Here is a 15,947-nt window from a genome sequence, read left to right as displayed (position 1 = left end):
CCCCCAAGGGAGCTTACTACACCACGTCGCGAAGGGAGTCACATTGCTCGTACTGCAGCTTCTTCGGTGAGCACCCCCTCGATTGTTCACCGCCACTCCCTTCGAGGTACGGTGCCGTTTCCGTCCGCCAATTCATACGCCGCGAGGAGATGGTTTTGGGAGACGCGCCCCCCGACATGCTCCCGCCTGAGGCCCGTACAGGTGTGTCACCAACATGCGGACGCTGGGTTTGTGTGCGATGCAGTGGGCCATTGCTGCGTCGAATGCGAGACTCTGCAACCGCAGAGGTTCCGTTCGTCTTTACTCTCGTTGCGGCAGCAGCACCTGCTGCAGCGGAGATGGTAGGCCGCTGTCGCGTTTTTGCTGCTCCTGACGTCATCGGCCACTCACCTGGCCCATTTCTCACACCCCTGGCCTTTGCGCCGCGGTTGGCGGAAGCAGCAGCTCCAGCAGCAGCAGGAGCATGAGTAGCTGGAGTGTGCGCGTAGCCGTTGACCCTCTTTTGATCCGGGGTCTCAGGCCTTCGGCGAACGAGTGGGGAGGGCGTTCGTCGAGCATTCTCGCTGGATGGCGCCCGCCGGCACGCGGTAGAAGATGTGTTTCGCACCCGCGTCAGCGTCGGCTGAGAACTTCCTGCTCTCTGCTTCGTGGAACTGCCGCATCGCTCCGCCGTACTCTCTGAGATACAAGAATCCGATGCTTTTTTGGGGCGAAGAACGATACCTTTACTCTGGCAAATCTTTTCGTGCATTTCAGTCATCCGCGCGTTGCTCTCCCACATGTTATTCCAGAACTTTTCTGCCTGCTTCGGGTTTGTCGGGGGCGGAGTGTATATGCTGCGTGTGTGGCACATGGTCGTGGCAGCGGCAGGTCGATCACCAAATAAGGCGGAGCTCCGCAGCGGTCCATCTGTCTTTGCGTTATTCCTCGTACTGCTACGGTCCTTAGCAGCACTGCACACCTGTGTGCTGTTAGCGCTAACAGATTTCCCACAGAACTTCGACCGTTCCGCACTAAAATGCCGCGTAGGTGTGTTGCTCTGTTCTCTCCGTGAGACAGGTGTGAGGCGGCGGTCTGGCGTACCGATGCGCAGCGCTGTGGTGGGAGGCATCCGCAGCAGAATGTGTACAATGTGGCTGTTATGCAAGGTGGAGTGTCGTTACCCCGTTTACCGTGACTTCAACACGGGTGGACACCAAAAAAAAAAAAAGTATGCGGATAAGTGAGGGCACGAAGGAGAAAGAGAGAGAAAGTGTGTGTGTGTGTTTGCATGTGCTTGTTGGTTTAAGAATGAAAGCAGCCCAACTCATGGGGGCACAAAACGTCAAAGAGACAAAGAACCACAGAGAGATCTCGCGTCCCCCCAGACGGTCAACTGCGAGTACAGAGCGCGGAATTATGTTTCGAATTCACACACCCCACGCCGCCAGCCGGACAGCCAAATTGCACAAGTGCGATAAACTCCACGCGGCACTGACCTCCTCCAGTGAGCGGAACGCCCAGCGCGACTCCTCTTCGTCGTCGCCGCGCCTTCCGTCCAGTGGGTGCGACGACGCCGCGTCGCGGTGCAGCAGGAGGACAAAGTACAGACGACCCCCGTCCATCTCGCTGCCGCTGCGCACCACGTGAAATACTGAGCCGACGTTCGTGAAGCGCAGCCGACGCGCCGTCGAGCCGAGCGCCTGAAACACGACAGCACAGAGCAGCGCAGACTCCTGCTGCGCGCGCAGCCCCGCATTCGCCGAGAGGCGCGAAGCGGGGAAGACGAAGTTTAGCACCCAGTGGTCGAGTCCCTGTCGCACTTCTGTGCCGTCAGGGCTGGCAAGCATTGTGTAGCAGTTATTCTGCCACGCCCGCCTTCCCGGCCGGTGCGTGCAGTCTGTGAGGACAAACAGCGTCGCACCGTGCCGCTCGTGTGTGGCGTTCCAGAGTGCCTCCGCCAGCAGGTGGCAGCCACACGCGTCCAGGAGCTCTCTCTCGCTGCACGGTGTGTCTGCGAAGCTCAAGTAGTAAGGCGGCTGTGGCACAACGAACGCCACCTGCAACGACTCTTCCTCACCACCGAGACGCTGCATGGAGTCGCCACGCACAATTGACGGAACCTCACGCCGCGACTTTGTGCTGCTTGTCAAAGCATCTACCGACACAGACGGCGCCAGCGTGAGGACTCGCGTGCACCGCAGCGAGGCAATGTCCCCGGCGCTGGAAGAGGCGTTACCAAAGTCGCCGCGCCTTCCTTGTTGCTTCTGCATGATTGAGTTGTTTTGCGAAAATATCCTCTCCATTGTTTGTAGAGAGTCCTCGCTATGTGTGGCCTTGTCACCGCCATCCTCCTCCCCCTCCTCTTCCTCTTCATTCTCCTCGTTCTCTTGCAGAGTGTTCTCGTGCGGTCTGACAAACGGTAGCGTCAATAGACAGCTGCGGAAAAGGAGCGAGAAACCCCCGTACAGTGACCACACAAGGCGCTGCAGAATCCAAAGAAAAGGGCAACATGTTGGGAACAGCCTCTTCGGTCCCGTGCAAAAACGCAATGCCGCATCTGCACCTCGACGGTCTGAGAGATCACCGCACATTTTATCATCATGGCAATCTTGACGCACGCAATTTGCAGTCTGGGCATCTGAGAACAAACCGGCACGCTCCCACACCGCCTGAAGTTCAGTCATCTCTTGCTGTGCCTCGTATGCTGTGTACATGTACCGCACAACATTCATGATGTCAACGCACGTTGTGGAGTTCTCAATCATCCCAGAAATGCATTCCAACAGAATAACTCGCACTGCAAGCGCCTTTTGTAATATGAACAGAAAATACATTAAACATGGTGCATTCCCTGACTCTATTGCAACAAGCGTCTTCTGTGCCGCCGACTGAGCCGCACGAATCCACTCCATGTTGTTGGCGCATCGCACCTCAGACCAAGACACAGCAAATATATGCGGGGGAACCTCCGACGACGATGCCGACGGGCACACGGAGCGGAACAGAAGAGACCAAAGTCCACGGAACCACACCAGGTGGTCGCTGTACGTCATCACCGCCGAAATATATTCGTGACGTGTGAGACCACCTGTAAGTTCCAGCGGCTCCCCAAGATTCACCCAGGCGAGCCGGCCGCTGCGCAGTGCGGCATCAAAGGCGGCGTCGCCTTGATTCAGTGCTCGCGTGAGGACCAGCAGGGCAGACACCGCCTTCCCTACATCGGCGGACAGCGCGGACAGGGGTGGGAGCTGCTGCGGCTGCCTACCCATAAAACTCAGTGCCGCCTCCCGTGCCACGCTAAGCAGTCCCTCTTCCGATAAGCTCTTCATCACACGCGCATGGATGCCTGCATCGTCCATTCCCTTTCTATCCGATGCCGTATTTAATAAAAATATAAATAAATAATAACAGTAAAAGGCAACAAAAAAGCACGACGAAATGCAAAAAAAAAATTGACTCAAAAGCAAAAGAGAAGACATAAAAGAAGTAAAATTTAGCCATATGATCTCACAAAACTATTAACACACACTTTAACGACGAACTTGTACATGGCACCACAACAGCCTCATTCCTGTGCAACGCGGTCTTTTTGTGCTGGACGCGTATTCTGCAGTGTTTCAAAGATTTCTCGCGCCCAGGGATGTTTGATCTTTTCGCCTGACTTAAAAAACGAACCAAGGTCTTTTTCCGGGTACGCCTTCTCATATGCGTGTGCTTGTGTCACCATCTCTAGAAGGTCAATGTCTTTCAGAAACTGCGCCTCAGGCGAATTCTGTGCTTCGTACTCTTCCCAGAATTGCGACAGCTCATTTGAGAGGGGAGAGTCCCCCCCAAGCAGACTGCTAAGATGCAATACTGCTGCCTTTTCCTGACGGTACTTTTCATCCTTGGGCACACCCATCTTCGGTGATATGTCACCAATGATGCTCTCCCCAGCGTCGTGGCAGAGCGCCATGCGGATCAACTTATTTTTGTCAAGTGATGTGTCGGGGCACATCATGCACATGACGGCTGCGCGATACATGTGGTCTGACACCGACTCTGGTTTGGGAATGCCCGCCTCAACCCAGCCGGTTCGTTCGGTTTCCTTCAGTTTCCCGAGAGTGTGAAGGAATGAAATCGTGTCAGACGACATGTTAAGCCAGCTGTCACGAAGTGGAGCTATCTACTGTGCGGAGAGACGCAAACAGCAGCACAACAAAGAGAACAAAGACAACAAAAAAAAAACACATAATGGCATTTGTCAGAAAAGGCTGCAACAAACGTATACATAGCCCAACAGAGCAAGAATACAACAAGAAAAGGAACAAGCCCAACAATTTCCACCCACAATGAGGAGCGATACCGACAGGAAGAAACAAAATCCGTAAAGGTTGTGGCGCTGAACAACTCACAACCATCATCTTCCACCACCACCACCACCACTATCACAACACCAACAACACAATAACATTGTCACTCGCGGGCCGTAAAGGACGTTGGGTTACCGTGTGCGTCAAGAAGAGGTTCATCGTAGCCTATTGCCCGTCGAAGGGTGACGCCTCGGAAGGCCTTCATGCTACGCAGAAGTTGCCCGTCAGCGGAGTCATACACAACCATCATACCATCATCTTCTCTCGCCTCTGGAACCTTCTTTGTGAACTCAATGTGTACGTTTGAATTGAACTCGGCCATAAAGCTCCACTTTTTGATGCTCTCAAAGATATCCCGATCGGGCTTCCCACCATCGAAGACGACATCAATCTGAGTCATTTTCTCAGTGGCGCCAAACACGCGTCGCCAGCGTGGGGTATCCACTGTGCGTACAAAGACCTTGGAGATGGCCTCATACGCAAATAAAAGGAGATGGAGCTCCAACTGTGCCACTGGTGGTATCTTTGGGCGGTTGCGCAGCAGCTCCAACACCCGAGACGGCTCTACGCGCTGCATAGTAAGTTTACGCGTGTCAAACCCACAGCGAAAGCTCCGCTCGAACAAATCCTCCTCAATATCGCCATTTTTGCGTTTCATATCGGTGCTTCGATCCTTGGGGCGCATGCTTTTCTGCCTCGCGAGCTCCACCATTTCTGGGTACGTGATAAACTTACTGGTGCGCTGACCAGGGTTGACGAGAAGACCGAATTGCGAGGGCTGAAGCGCAACAGTCGCAAGCGCACTGAAGTGCTGCATGCCACCAACGGCCGCAACGGGGAATGGCAACTTACAGAACTCCTCATAGCGAGTGCCCATTCTCGGAATAGGGAACCAACACGACTCGAACGCTTCTACACGAGAGAAGTAGTGGTCAAGATACTCCTCCATGGAAAAGATTGGCAACACGAGCATTCCATTTGGCATCTGCATCAGCTCAGGAAGTCGTCTCTCCTCACATTCATCTAAGTTGATCCACAGCTTCTTGCCCTTGGGGAAGACGTCTGTCGGATCCTTTTGCAGTTCGCAGCACATCTCAGTCGTGCGAAGAAAGAGGTACACTTCCTTCCATCCTTCGTGATCAGGACCCTCGTTGTGTACAGCGTCCAGCGCGGCCCGCAGTCGATCCAACCTTGAATGGTTCTTCATGTACTGGTTGCTGCCCATAATCTCCTTTGTCATGTGCATCCGCTGCTCCTCCGGCACGTAAGGAGGATCGTCTGGCGTCACGTTGTGCGCATCTGCACCGAAAAGAGACATGGCGTCCTTCAGGCGATCAGGCACCGTCGGCTGCTGGCGGTATCCCTTGTTCGGAATTCGCCCTTGAAAGCGCCGCTGCGTACTGGCAGCCCCAGCAACAGGAGCCGCAACGGCCGCATTAGCCACGCGGGAGCGACCGCTGTGAAGCGGGCAGGGGGTGAGCAGACGGAGCCTCATCTGGGAGAGGAAATATCCGTCTCCCGCCAACAGCCTGAAGTGTATCCCTACATCGTATCCACGGGGAGTAGACAAGCAAAAAAGAACAACACACCAGTACGATTCACAAAGCAAAGCCAGAAAGATAAACAAACAAAGGCACACGCACCAAAGCAAAAACAAAAAAAAGAAGCGAACACTTGAAACACGGATATCATTTTTTTTTTCTTACGGCAGTACGCCGCCTGAAAAAAAAAAAGAACAACAGACGTCTCAGGAACCTGCGAGTGGCGGGCACACTTCGATTGTCAGGTGTTCGAACGCTCCCGCTTTCGAGTAGGATCCACAGCACGCTCCAATAGGATGCGCTCCATCCGTGCGGGCGCGACATTCTCCACCAGCGAAAGATACTCTAGGCGGTCACGATGCAAGATGAAACTTGCCAGTGTATCTCGATGTTGGTAGCGCAACCAGTCGTCTTTGCTGCTCTCCAACGTCAGCGTCCCTTCATTCCGCAGCAGGACCTGCTCAATGTGAGGCTGGTACGTCAGCCCGGGCCGTACAAACGGATCACCCATCAGAGTGGGGTAGACAAGGGAGGCGCACTGTCGCTCAGTTAAAATAAAAGTAAAAAGAGTAAGAGAAAGAGAACATTAGCACTACAGTAGTGCATCACAATAATGAAACTCAACTCACAGTTATGGACACATCCAAAATAGCACATCACAGCGCAGTACCTCACCGTCTACGAGCACATAAAGACATCCAGGCAAGATTTAACATACAACGTCTAATCTACCACATAGCGACCGGGTTCCCCGCCCAGAATCTCCTCAATCTCCTTAATCAACCGACGCTGGGCTACCCGATCATCAAGCGTCCTCGCACCACCAGGTGCAGGCACATTGTTCACACCACGCCGAAGTGAGGACGGAATTGAGGTGCCAGCAGCACCTCTACCCTTCTTCCTTGCATCTAGTGNGCGCGCATTGGGCCGCTTCGGCGAGGCGGTTGCCGAACGCTCCACCGGCGTCTCCACAAGCGCCTCTAGCTCCGCCACAATTTCTTCAGGCCACTTGGCGTTCGGCGTGCTGCCACAGTCCTCTGTAAAGCTCGAGAGCTCCACGCTGCCCGGACTTGGCAATCTCTCTTGTGACTTCCGGGAAGACGACACCAGCGGTGGTGGTGGTGGTGGCGGTGGTGCCTTCAGCATCGTGTTATTCGTCTTCGCCAAGAGCTCTCTCTGCCTTCGGAGGAGCTCTGCCTCGTGCTGCTCCAACAAACACTGCTCCTTATCAAGCGCACTAAGCTGAGAGGGTGATCTGCTCACCGACTGTCTTGTCACAACCGTCTTCGCCTTTTCTCTCTGAGAGCGGGGTTCACGGTGCTTAGAGTCTGTAGTCGTATCCCTTTTCAAGCGCCCGCAAACCCTCGAGGATGAGGATGATGACGACGCCAGGCGATACGGCAAATGGCACGGAGACGCCGGTGCCTCCACACCTTCTGCTCCATTCTGCATCAAGGTATCTTTATTCCGTGACGAGATGGCGCGCGCCGAATTCGCCCGTCTCAAGGGTTGTGGTGTCGTCGCACCCTCAGGTTGTGAATAAATGGGCGATTCACCAAAGGCGGAGCGCACGTGCTCGCCTGTTGGGTGGCCCCACGGCTGCGGACCGTACCGCTGCTCGAACCGCAAAAGGCTATCCACGAATGCACTTCTACTGATTGCATCCATGTCATTAAAATCAGCTGCGAGTGCCGCAACAACACCAGAGTCCCCCGGGAACAGCTCCCGAACCTGTCTCTTGACATCCTGCAGCTGCAGAGATGTTGACTTCTCTGAGGGGGCGTACTTGAAGAAAAGCGCACGAAGACGCATTAGACGGAGCTCATCCAATGGTGGACGCTCCGAGAGGTTGTAGGTAGAAGACGAGGGTTGCTGCCTCTTCTGGCTATGGCCGTCTCTCAGATTGGGGTGATCTTGCCGTCTATACCGCTCCGCCAACTGAGGCTTCGGCGTGAGCGGCTGCGTAGCGCTACGCACGTACTCCTCCTTCGCAGCCTCGTGGTTTCGGTCGCAGATCTCCTGCCACTTAAGCAGCCGCGCCGCTAACTCTTTTGCCGCACCTGGGGAGATCTGAAATCCACCAATCACGCGGTTGTCAGCTCGTTGTTCCAAAATACGCTCCCTCAGCTGTTGCCTGATGAGGCGATGGCCGCCCTCAAAAAAGAGCCGCTCACCGGCGTCATGGAAGGGCTCACTCTTGCGGCGCATCTCAGCCATTTTCTCCGAAGCTGCTGTCAGTGTTGGCTGAAACGTGCACCCCGCCGTGATGCGGTCCATCCGTTCCCGCTCTCGCAGCAAAAAACTCTTTGCCATCTTTTCCTTTGTCTTATCGTAGCGCTCGTGTGGGGCTGCATAGCCCGTCTCTCCCAGACATTTGGCCAGTGAAGTGATCTGCGGTTTGAATGTTGGTTTCTCCTCCTTCTGCTTCATTACTTTCTCATGTTCAGCCCGCAGGCGATCAAGCTGCCGCTGCTGCCCCACCGCAGCTGCGTACAGGCGCATCCCCGCCTTCGTCGCTACTGGGGATATGGCCCTCGGCGCACTCGAGGCGCGCTTCTCCTCCCGCTTCGCCTCTTTCAATTGATCCACATACTTCCGCTGTGACCTTGCCCTGGAGGCAGCGGTGGGTGTCGTGAGACGCTCCATGGCCTTCGGGTCACTGCGCCGTGGCTTCTTCACTGGCTTTCTTGCTTGCTGCTGTTGGTGTTGGGGCCCTTTTTGTTTCTCCTTCTTTTGTTGACCTGTATGGGTCCGGTGAGGCCGCCCTTCCTCTGTCGCTCTGTCAGACCCCACACGGTGAGCGTCCTCACTACGAATGCCGCGAAGGGCTTGATACAAACGCTCCTCCTCATTGCTACTCCTCGCGTCAGAAGACTCATTCCATAGGTCGTCGTCTTCAATGATGATGTGCTTCGGGTTCGTCACGAGGCTCATTGAGGTGACTCAGCGCAAATGCGCCACACAACGGCCAACGTGTTTCCACGCCCCAGGTCGAAGCACAATCTATCTACACGTAGAAATAAAAAAAAACAGGTAAAAAAAAGAGAGACGAGAGCTGTGTGCAAAGATAAATATATATATATATATATAAATTAACATCTAGACTTGCAATCTGCTTAGTCTCGTTATTTTTCTCGTCATTTCCTCCGTTCTCGTCACTTATCCGCATTATGATACACCCTCACACACACACACACATATATATATACTCTCTCCCCCCCTCAGACTTTTTTATGGTCCTCTGCAGTTAATCGTCGTCCTCGTCGTCGCATGACTCCCACTCCGGCTCCTCCAAATCCAAGTTGGCGTTACCATCCTCATTCGTATCATTGCAGTCGTCCTCTTCATCGTCTTCCGGCTGGAGGAGCTCGATGGGGTTGGGGTGGTCGAGGTTGGGGATGTGCTCGACAGCCGCTGGGCCGCCCATCTCATCCACCAGCAGCGCAATAGCAGCGTCCACCTCCTGCAGCGCCCCTGCGTCGCCGTCGGAGATCGTCAGCATTACGCGTGCACGCCGCAGAAGCCGCGCCGCGTCGACATACCGCTTACGCATCCGCGCGGACTCCCCCAACAGGAACCAGATGTACGGGTTGTTGTCGCCATACTGCAGAACCTCTAAAAGGAACCTGTAGGCGTCGTCGGGCGAAACCTGCATCAGCAGCCGGGCTAGCTCCACCTTCGACTCGTACGTCGGCTGGTGCGCCTCGCTGAGGCGGTGGGTCAAGTTAACCGCACAGCGCAGCGACTGCAGGGCCTCGTCGGGGCGGCATTGGCTCAGGCGCAGTGACGCCTGCAGTTGGTGCGCCTCCACACTCTCCGCGTTAAACTTCAGTGCGTGGGTCACCGCTTCTTCGCAGCGCTGCTCCGCATCCGGGTTGTAGCACAAGTCAGTCAGGTAGAGCTCCGCGATGGCGCAATACACAGTGGAAAGCGTTTCCTTGAGACCCTCCCGCTTCCTCTTCTTCCGACAGGACTGAAGCTCAACATGAACTATTTGAATGGCTCGCTGGTAACAATCCAGAGACTCGTCGGCGTCACAGAGCTGGGCGAGATTGAGGTACTTGACGTAGCCACGCTGCGGGTCCACCTCAATGGCGTGGCGCAGCATCTGCTTTGCGCGAGGGATGTCCTGCATGTAGTGGATCATCAGCTCCGCGTACGCCTCAAGTACATCAATGCTGTTTGGAGTGCGCGTTAGGGCGACTTCGTAAAACTCTTGTGCGGCTTTTATGTTCCCCACATCCACCGCATTCTGTGCTAGTGCTAAAAGCGTCTTGACGTCCATATCAGCAACTACAATGCTGAAGCCACCGTGCTGGCTGCCAGAAAGGGACGCAGGCACACAGAAGCTACAAACAAACAAAAAATAAGAAGAAGCCGGTAACAAAGAAAATGAAGAAGATAAGACGAGTAAAAAGAGGAAGACACACAAAAAAAAACAGTATAGTGGATATGAGAATGAGAAAAGGCATCACATTTCCACCCATCTCTTCGTCTCTACACAAAGCAAATGATCATAGAAAGTCTCTCACAGCAATAAGAATCATTGCTCTATGTGACTTTACATGGAGAGCGCATCGCATGGCAGGGCAAGAAGAAAGGCATCACGACTCCTCGTCAAAGAGGAAGAACTGTTCTGCGAGCAAAAGCCGGTCGAACATGTAGGCAAGCTCCGCCTCGTAGTCCACCTCATCCGTAGAGTTCCGCACCGCTTCAATGCGGAGCAACCGTAAGTCACGGTTCGTGAGGTGATAGGGCGCGTTGGCGAGGGCATGCTGGTACTGTTCGATGGGGAGGAGTCCAGTACCCGCCTCGTCAACATAGCGGAAGATGCGCAGGAACTCCTGCTCGACATCGCGCCTTGACAGACCGTGCACGGTGGCGTCTTCGAGGTCACTTACTTCAAACTCGTGTTTCGATTTTTGGAAGAATTGAACCGCACGAACCGCCTCGCTGGCGAAGGCTTTATAGTCTACCATGTCGCTCTCTGCTACTGACGTGGATGTCAGGGTGTACAGCACCTGCGATGGCGTCAGGCCACACGACTCCAGCAGCGCCTGCTTGATGGTTTGCATGGGCAGAGTGTCAGTACTCTCCGTGTCAAGTCCCGCAAACATCTTGGTGAGGCGCTGCAGAAGCACCTCACGCTCCTCATCCTCCACAATGGCCGTGTAGTGCTCCGGTGGTGGCTGTCGCGCCTGCAGAGGGTCAGTTTCGAGCGCCAGCTGCTTGAAGTAGTTCGCGCTCCACTGTAGCACGTCATCTGGCTGGGCACGGAGCACTTCGCGGGCGTATTCCTTCAGAACGCCGGGAAAGTTTGGCGGGAGGTGCTGACGCGGCTGATAGCGATTTGCTAATGTGCGCTCACGGAATGTCTCCATCTCGTACATCTTTTATTTTTTCTCTCCTGCTCGCTGTGTGTCTGTGTTTATTTTCTGTGAGCGCCTGGGTGCTTCCGGAGTCGCTGCTGTTCCCGCATTCAACCCGGGATGGCAGTAAATAGAGATGAGGCAGAAACAGACAGAACAAAGGCAAAAAAAAAGGAAAAATACATACAGTACGCACAGCCACGTGAGAAAATGCGAAAGATACCAAGAAGGAAACGAAGAAAGAAATGGGGATAAAAGGGAGCACCATGTGAAGGAAAGGGGCAACCAAAGTTGCATCTGTACTCATTCTCTATATATGCTTATATATATATATATATATACCTGCGAGACGTCATGCGCTACATCGTCACATCGACAGTTTCACGCACCCGTGGGGCACTAACAAAAAACAAAAAAGCCACTTCTCTCAATTTCCGCCGTACAATGCCACTTGGGAGAGGAGAACGCAGAGGGTAACGAATAAAAAAATTTTTTTCTTGTATCTGTGTTCCGGTTCTGCATGCACCCTTAAAACTCATCGTACAACAGGCGGCTCACATCAGGGGCGAGCGCAAATGTGGCATCATCTACTATTTCACAGACGCCATTGCTGCGGAGGATGAACTTGCGGCTCTCATCGAACCAACGTATTTCGTACTGGTCACTCACAAACACCTGCACAGCCCCGTTGGAGAGCAGGAAGGCACTCAGAGAACGCTCACTGTCGAAGCGGAACCAGCGGACGTACACGAATGGATCCCCTTGGCAACGCACCGCCGTCTGCGTATTCCGGTAGACGGAGATGGTGCCAGGGGCCCGGTGCTGCTTTAGCATGTTGCAGTCGTAGGCGACAACGCGCTGAAGGAGGTTAAAGGCGTTCTCCACGCTACATTTTGCTTGCACCAATGAGACCGCCCGTGCCGCATCTCTGTTCTCATAGGTGTCCACGTAGTCCACAATAAGCATTTGCCGCTCTAAAACCGAAATTACTGCGGAGTGCATGGAAAAGCTGTGGTTCAAAAATATGGCGCCAGTACGTCCCGGCTGGATATGGTATGTAAAGGCAACTGGCTCCACATCTTCCTCCTCCACAGGGAAGAGATGAAAATGACGAATCCAGTCACCATGGAGTAGCGCCTCACGCTCCTCCGCCGTCGGCTGAACAGGCCTGTAGCTCACCGACAAGCGCTCCATCGGCTTCCATTGGCCTTGCGGCAGTGTGTTGATGGGCCTACTGAACAGCGACGAGGACGACGGTGATGTTCCAGACGCACCTTCATTCTGTACCACATGCTCTGCCTTCACTTTCTTCTCGTTAACAACTGCACCCTTGGCTGCTTCCACTACTGATGTTGTGGTGCCAAGTGTGCTGGCCTTCCCTCGTCTTGCAGTGCCAGCTCGCGTTGCAGATTTCGTTGATGTGACGTTGCTGCTCAAAGACTGCGGATGTATCTGGGTTGAGGTCCTCCCTCTACTCGCTGACGTTGCCGCCGCCGGGGCCCCCACCACTTTGCAGGCGCCCTTTAGACAATGATCGCGCAACGCCACGCTGTTCTCGTACACATTGCCGCATGTGGCACAAGTACACTGCTTGCTGTACGTCTCATGGCAGTCCAGACACAAATCTCTGCCGCAAGAACAGTGAAAGAAGTGGATGTTTTTTCCATCTGGGAGGAACTCGAAATCACACAAGTCGCAAACGAAGCCGTACTGGTACTTCTTGCTGATACGAGTTGTCTCTTTAAAGCGGTGCGGATGTGCGGCAGACCGCCGCTGCTCCTCTGCGAGCCATATCATGCTGAACCGCTCCTGACTCTCCTCAATAGCAATGCGAAAGCCACCCAAGAGGCATTTATGTCTCAAGAGCAACTCCTCCTCTTCGGATGCACGCACCGCAGTCTCTCTGGCAATGAGAACAACAAACTCTTTATCGATCAATGCACTTTTATCGTTCTCTGCTCTCGGTCGTTTCGACGGCACAGCGTCAAGTGAGGCAGGCGCCATATCTTCAGCAGCTCTCTTTGCGCCTCCTTTCCCCCTGGGTGCCCTCGACCCTTTACGCACAGCAGTGCCGCCCTTAGTGCATGGGGCAGGGACCTCCTTTGGAGGTTCATCATTTCTGTTGGTTTCATTCTTCATTGGAGTGGTGGACTGACCTACTGTCTTCGCATCCCTTGTGTGCCCATCCTGCACAAGTGCCCATTCCGAAGAAAACATTTCCCTCCTCTTTTCCTCAACTTCCACCGTTTCCTTTGAGTCTTCATCTTTGCCGTGTGTTTCGGATGTAGGATTCCCACCACGGTCGGCCACACCTTCCCTCTTGACCTTTTCGTCGTCCTCATTCTCGTCACTGCGATGCACCGTCGCCAAAGAAGTGGCACGGGAATTTGCACAAGAGTTTGCACGAGAACGTGTTCGGGAGTTTCCGCGCACCACCGACGCTGCGCCGTCCTTCGACTGCCTTAAACCACCCCGTCTGCACATTTTCGCCGTCTCCTCGGCTAGCACCACGGATATCTCGCGAATAGGCTTCTTCTGCTTCGCTTCAGGTCGAAAGTCGTACACCTGGTGTGTTGGCAGACCGCCAACCGCCGTTTCCTTCTTGGCCACAAACTTCAGCGACGATCGCTGATCCGTGTCGTCCGCATCCGCGTCAGGGCTATTCGCGCGGCTACCCATCAGACTGGCAGTAATATCTGCGCTGCGCTGCTCCACGGCTCGCAGCAGCTGCGCCTCATCGTGTGACAGCAGAAAGTCGTCCTGCACACCCAGGAACGCAGTGACGGCGGCGGGCGGAGAGCGACGCCGCAAATTCCATATGGGTTTGCTGAGAATGGCTAGGATATCCGGCCGTTTCTCAGGGTCGCGGACGAGAATAAATTCAACCAGTTGCCGCATATTGTTGGAGATGCTACAGCCCACCGGCCACCGCCAGTCCCCAGAAGCCACACGGCGGAGGAGGCGTGCATTATCTTTCTGTAGCGTGTTGGATGCCGCACCACCTCCATCATCATCATCATCATCATCATCAGAACCTGGGGACGTGAGCGAGCATGTCTTCGCTGGGTAGGGGTTACGCTGTGTGAAAATCGAGAAGAGGACGATGCCAGCCGACCAAACATCTGCCGCAGCGCCAACAGTAACCCGCTGATCTCTGTGCAGGGCGTTGTGCGCCATTTCCGGGGCCATGAACGAAACAGTACCCGCCACTACGTCTCCCGGTGGCGGGTTCCACACACTTGACGCCAATCCGAAGTCTATGAGTTTCAGATTACCGTCTAAATCAAACACAAAGTTCTGAAGTTTAACGTCTCTATGAATGCACCGCTGCTCGTGAACACATGCAACGGCCTGTAGAACCTGGTAGGCGATGAATAACATGTCAGCTTCATTGGTAAGACGCGTTGCGAGGAGCAAATCGTGCAGCGTGCACGGCACGCAGAGCTCCATACCAACGGCAATAAGATCACCTGCCTTATTAATAGCGCCAAATTCAAACCGGGGCAGTAGCAGCTTCCCTTTTGTGCAGGCCTTGCTAAGGACCTCAAGCTCTTGGCGAAGCCGTGCGCTCTTCCCGGTGGCGATCTTTAGCGCCAGCCTAGGGTACTCTTCACACATGGCACGGTAGACGGTGCCGAAGGACCCTTGGCCAATCCGCTCGCAGGTTCTTATTGACAGTAGCTGTCCCCGCGCAGAGCCACGCTGCGGAAGCCGGAGCTCCACATGCCGCACATACTCGCCATCGTGCGATATCTTCTCTACGGTTCCCAGCATTTGGTGGACCCCACCCGCTCTTTAGAGCTTTGCGACAACCAAGAAGGAAAACCAGCTAACCAGCCCCCCNCCCCCCCCCCCCCCACACACATAATAACAACAACAACCAAAAAAAAAAGAGAAAAGAGAAGGGATATGCAAAGGAAAGCACAAACCGAGAGAGAAATTTAAAAAAAAAAAAAAGAGTGACAAGGAGGGACAAGGGAAGCAAAAACAGTCTCATCACGTCTAAATTCCGATGTGGGAATCTACTCGTCGTCACGAGAGCATCACACACTATCGGCAAAGGATGGATGCGCCGCCACGTGGATAAACTCCTTTTGTGTGTTCACATCAGTGAGACACTGTAAATAGTGTAAACTCTTTGCTGACCTCAGCTTCTTTCGCATTGCGAGACTGGATGTGTACTTCTGCAGCAGCTGCCTCAGATACAGCTGTACCTCCTCCTCCAACAGCAGGGTGCGCACTGTTGGGACGGTCCCACAACCTCCGTCACATTCCACTAGCGAGCGTGTGACGAACAGGTGCACAGCTAGTGCATCCCTGAGGCACTCGTTGAGGAGTTGAAGCTCGTCCTCCAGCACACGGCGCCCTGTCAGACCAGTCTCCATTCCTCACACCAAATGAATAAAGGGAGACGTAAGCAAACCAAAAAGAGAAGGAAAGAGCAAAAATGGGATTTTCCCGTATCAGCACAGAGAGAGAGAAAGAGAAAGAGCAATAAAGAGACCACAGCCCGCGCGAGCCCGGAAATGGGAATTGAATCCGGAGCAATGATGGTAGAGGAGATAGTTTTTTCAAAAGGCTACATTGCGGTGTGCATTGACACAGCGGGCAAACACTTCCAAATCAGCAGTGGTAATTGCTATTCCACAGTACATCCAGATTGAGGCCACTTCCAACGTGCTCCCAAATGGGGGGGGGGGGGG

At 54.2% G+C, this 15,947-nt stretch overlaps 10 protein-coding genes across 10 annotated transcripts; all 10 read right to left on the bottom strand.

Annotated features, from left to right (window-relative positions):
• Positions 1–16: 16 nt before the first annotated feature.
• On the bottom strand, positions 17–1,111 carry DQ04_02131110 (hypothetical protein; the record flags this gene model as incomplete). Its single annotated transcript, XM_009311557.1, has 1 exon — positions 17–1,111. One exon carries the CDS (start codon positions 1,109–1,111, stop codon positions 17–19), a length of 1,095 nt encoding a protein of 364 aa, XP_009309832.1.
• A 298-nt stretch (positions 1,112–1,409) lies between these two features.
• Positions 1,410–3,341, bottom strand: DQ04_02131100 (hypothetical protein; the record flags this gene model as incomplete). The annotated part of the gene is made up of 1 exon (XM_009311556.1): positions 1,410–3,341. The coding sequence occupies one exon, from the start codon at positions 3,339–3,341 to the stop codon at positions 1,410–1,412; it is 1,932 nt and encodes a 643-aa protein (XP_009309831.1).
• A 206-nt stretch (positions 3,342–3,547) lies between these two features.
• DQ04_02131090 (hydrolase of HD superfamily) lies at positions 3,548–4,117 on the bottom strand (the record flags this gene model as incomplete). Its single annotated transcript, XM_009311555.1, has 1 exon — positions 3,548–4,117. One exon carries the CDS (start codon positions 4,115–4,117, stop codon positions 3,548–3,550), a length of 570 nt encoding a protein of 189 aa, XP_009309830.1.
• Positions 4,118–4,437: 320 nt separating this feature from the next.
• DQ04_02131080 (hypothetical protein) lies at positions 4,438–5,829 on the bottom strand (the record flags this gene model as incomplete). The annotated part of the gene is made up of 1 exon (XM_009311554.1): positions 4,438–5,829. The coding sequence occupies one exon, from the start codon at positions 5,827–5,829 to the stop codon at positions 4,438–4,440; it is 1,392 nt and encodes a 463-aa protein (XP_009309829.1).
• A 287-nt stretch (positions 5,830–6,116) lies between these two features.
• On the bottom strand, positions 6,117–6,386 carry DQ04_02131070 (splicing factor 3B subunit 5; the record flags this gene model as incomplete). The annotated part of the gene is made up of 1 exon (XM_009311553.1): positions 6,117–6,386. The coding sequence occupies one exon, from the start codon at positions 6,384–6,386 to the stop codon at positions 6,117–6,119; it is 270 nt and encodes an 89-aa protein (XP_009309828.1).
• A 212-nt stretch (positions 6,387–6,598) lies between these two features.
• Positions 6,599–8,809, bottom strand: DQ04_02131060 (hypothetical protein; the record flags this gene model as incomplete). The annotated part of the gene is made up of 1 exon (XM_009311552.1): positions 6,599–8,809. The coding sequence occupies one exon, from the start codon at positions 8,807–8,809 to the stop codon at positions 6,599–6,601; it is 2,211 nt and encodes a 736-aa protein (XP_009309827.1).
• Positions 8,810–9,122: 313 nt separating this feature from the next.
• Positions 9,123–10,160, bottom strand: DQ04_02131050 (TPR domain protein; the record flags this gene model as incomplete). Its single annotated transcript, XM_009311551.1, has 1 exon — positions 9,123–10,160. The coding sequence occupies one exon, from the start codon at positions 10,158–10,160 to the stop codon at positions 9,123–9,125; it is 1,038 nt and encodes a 345-aa protein (XP_009309826.1).
• Positions 10,161–10,479: 319 nt separating this feature from the next.
• Positions 10,480–11,265, bottom strand: DQ04_02131040 (n/a; the record flags this gene model as incomplete). The annotated part of the gene is made up of 1 exon (XM_009311550.1): positions 10,480–11,265. The coding sequence occupies one exon, from the start codon at positions 11,263–11,265 to the stop codon at positions 10,480–10,482; it is 786 nt and encodes a 261-aa protein (XP_009309825.1).
• A 507-nt stretch (positions 11,266–11,772) lies between these two features.
• Positions 11,773–15,018, bottom strand: DQ04_02131030 (putative protein kinase; the record flags this gene model as incomplete). The annotated part of the gene is made up of 1 exon (XM_009311549.1): positions 11,773–15,018. The coding sequence occupies one exon, from the start codon at positions 15,016–15,018 to the stop codon at positions 11,773–11,775; it is 3,246 nt and encodes a 1,081-aa protein (XP_009309824.1).
• Positions 15,019–15,287: 269 nt separating this feature from the next.
• DQ04_02131020 (hypothetical protein) lies at positions 15,288–15,629 on the bottom strand (the record flags this gene model as incomplete). The annotated part of the gene is made up of 1 exon (XM_009311548.1): positions 15,288–15,629. One exon carries the CDS (start codon positions 15,627–15,629, stop codon positions 15,288–15,290), a length of 342 nt encoding a protein of 113 aa, XP_009309823.1.
• Positions 15,630–15,947: the final 318 nt, after the last annotated feature.

The sequence above is a fragment of the Trypanosoma grayi genome (genome assembly GCF_000691245.1).
Source record: "Trypanosoma grayi strain ANR4 Tgr_213_V1, whole genome shotgun sequence".
NCBI lineage: Eukaryota > Euglenozoa > Kinetoplastea > Trypanosomatida > Trypanosomatidae > Trypanosoma > Trypanosoma grayi.
This window is presented reverse-complemented; position numbering and strand designations above follow the sequence as displayed.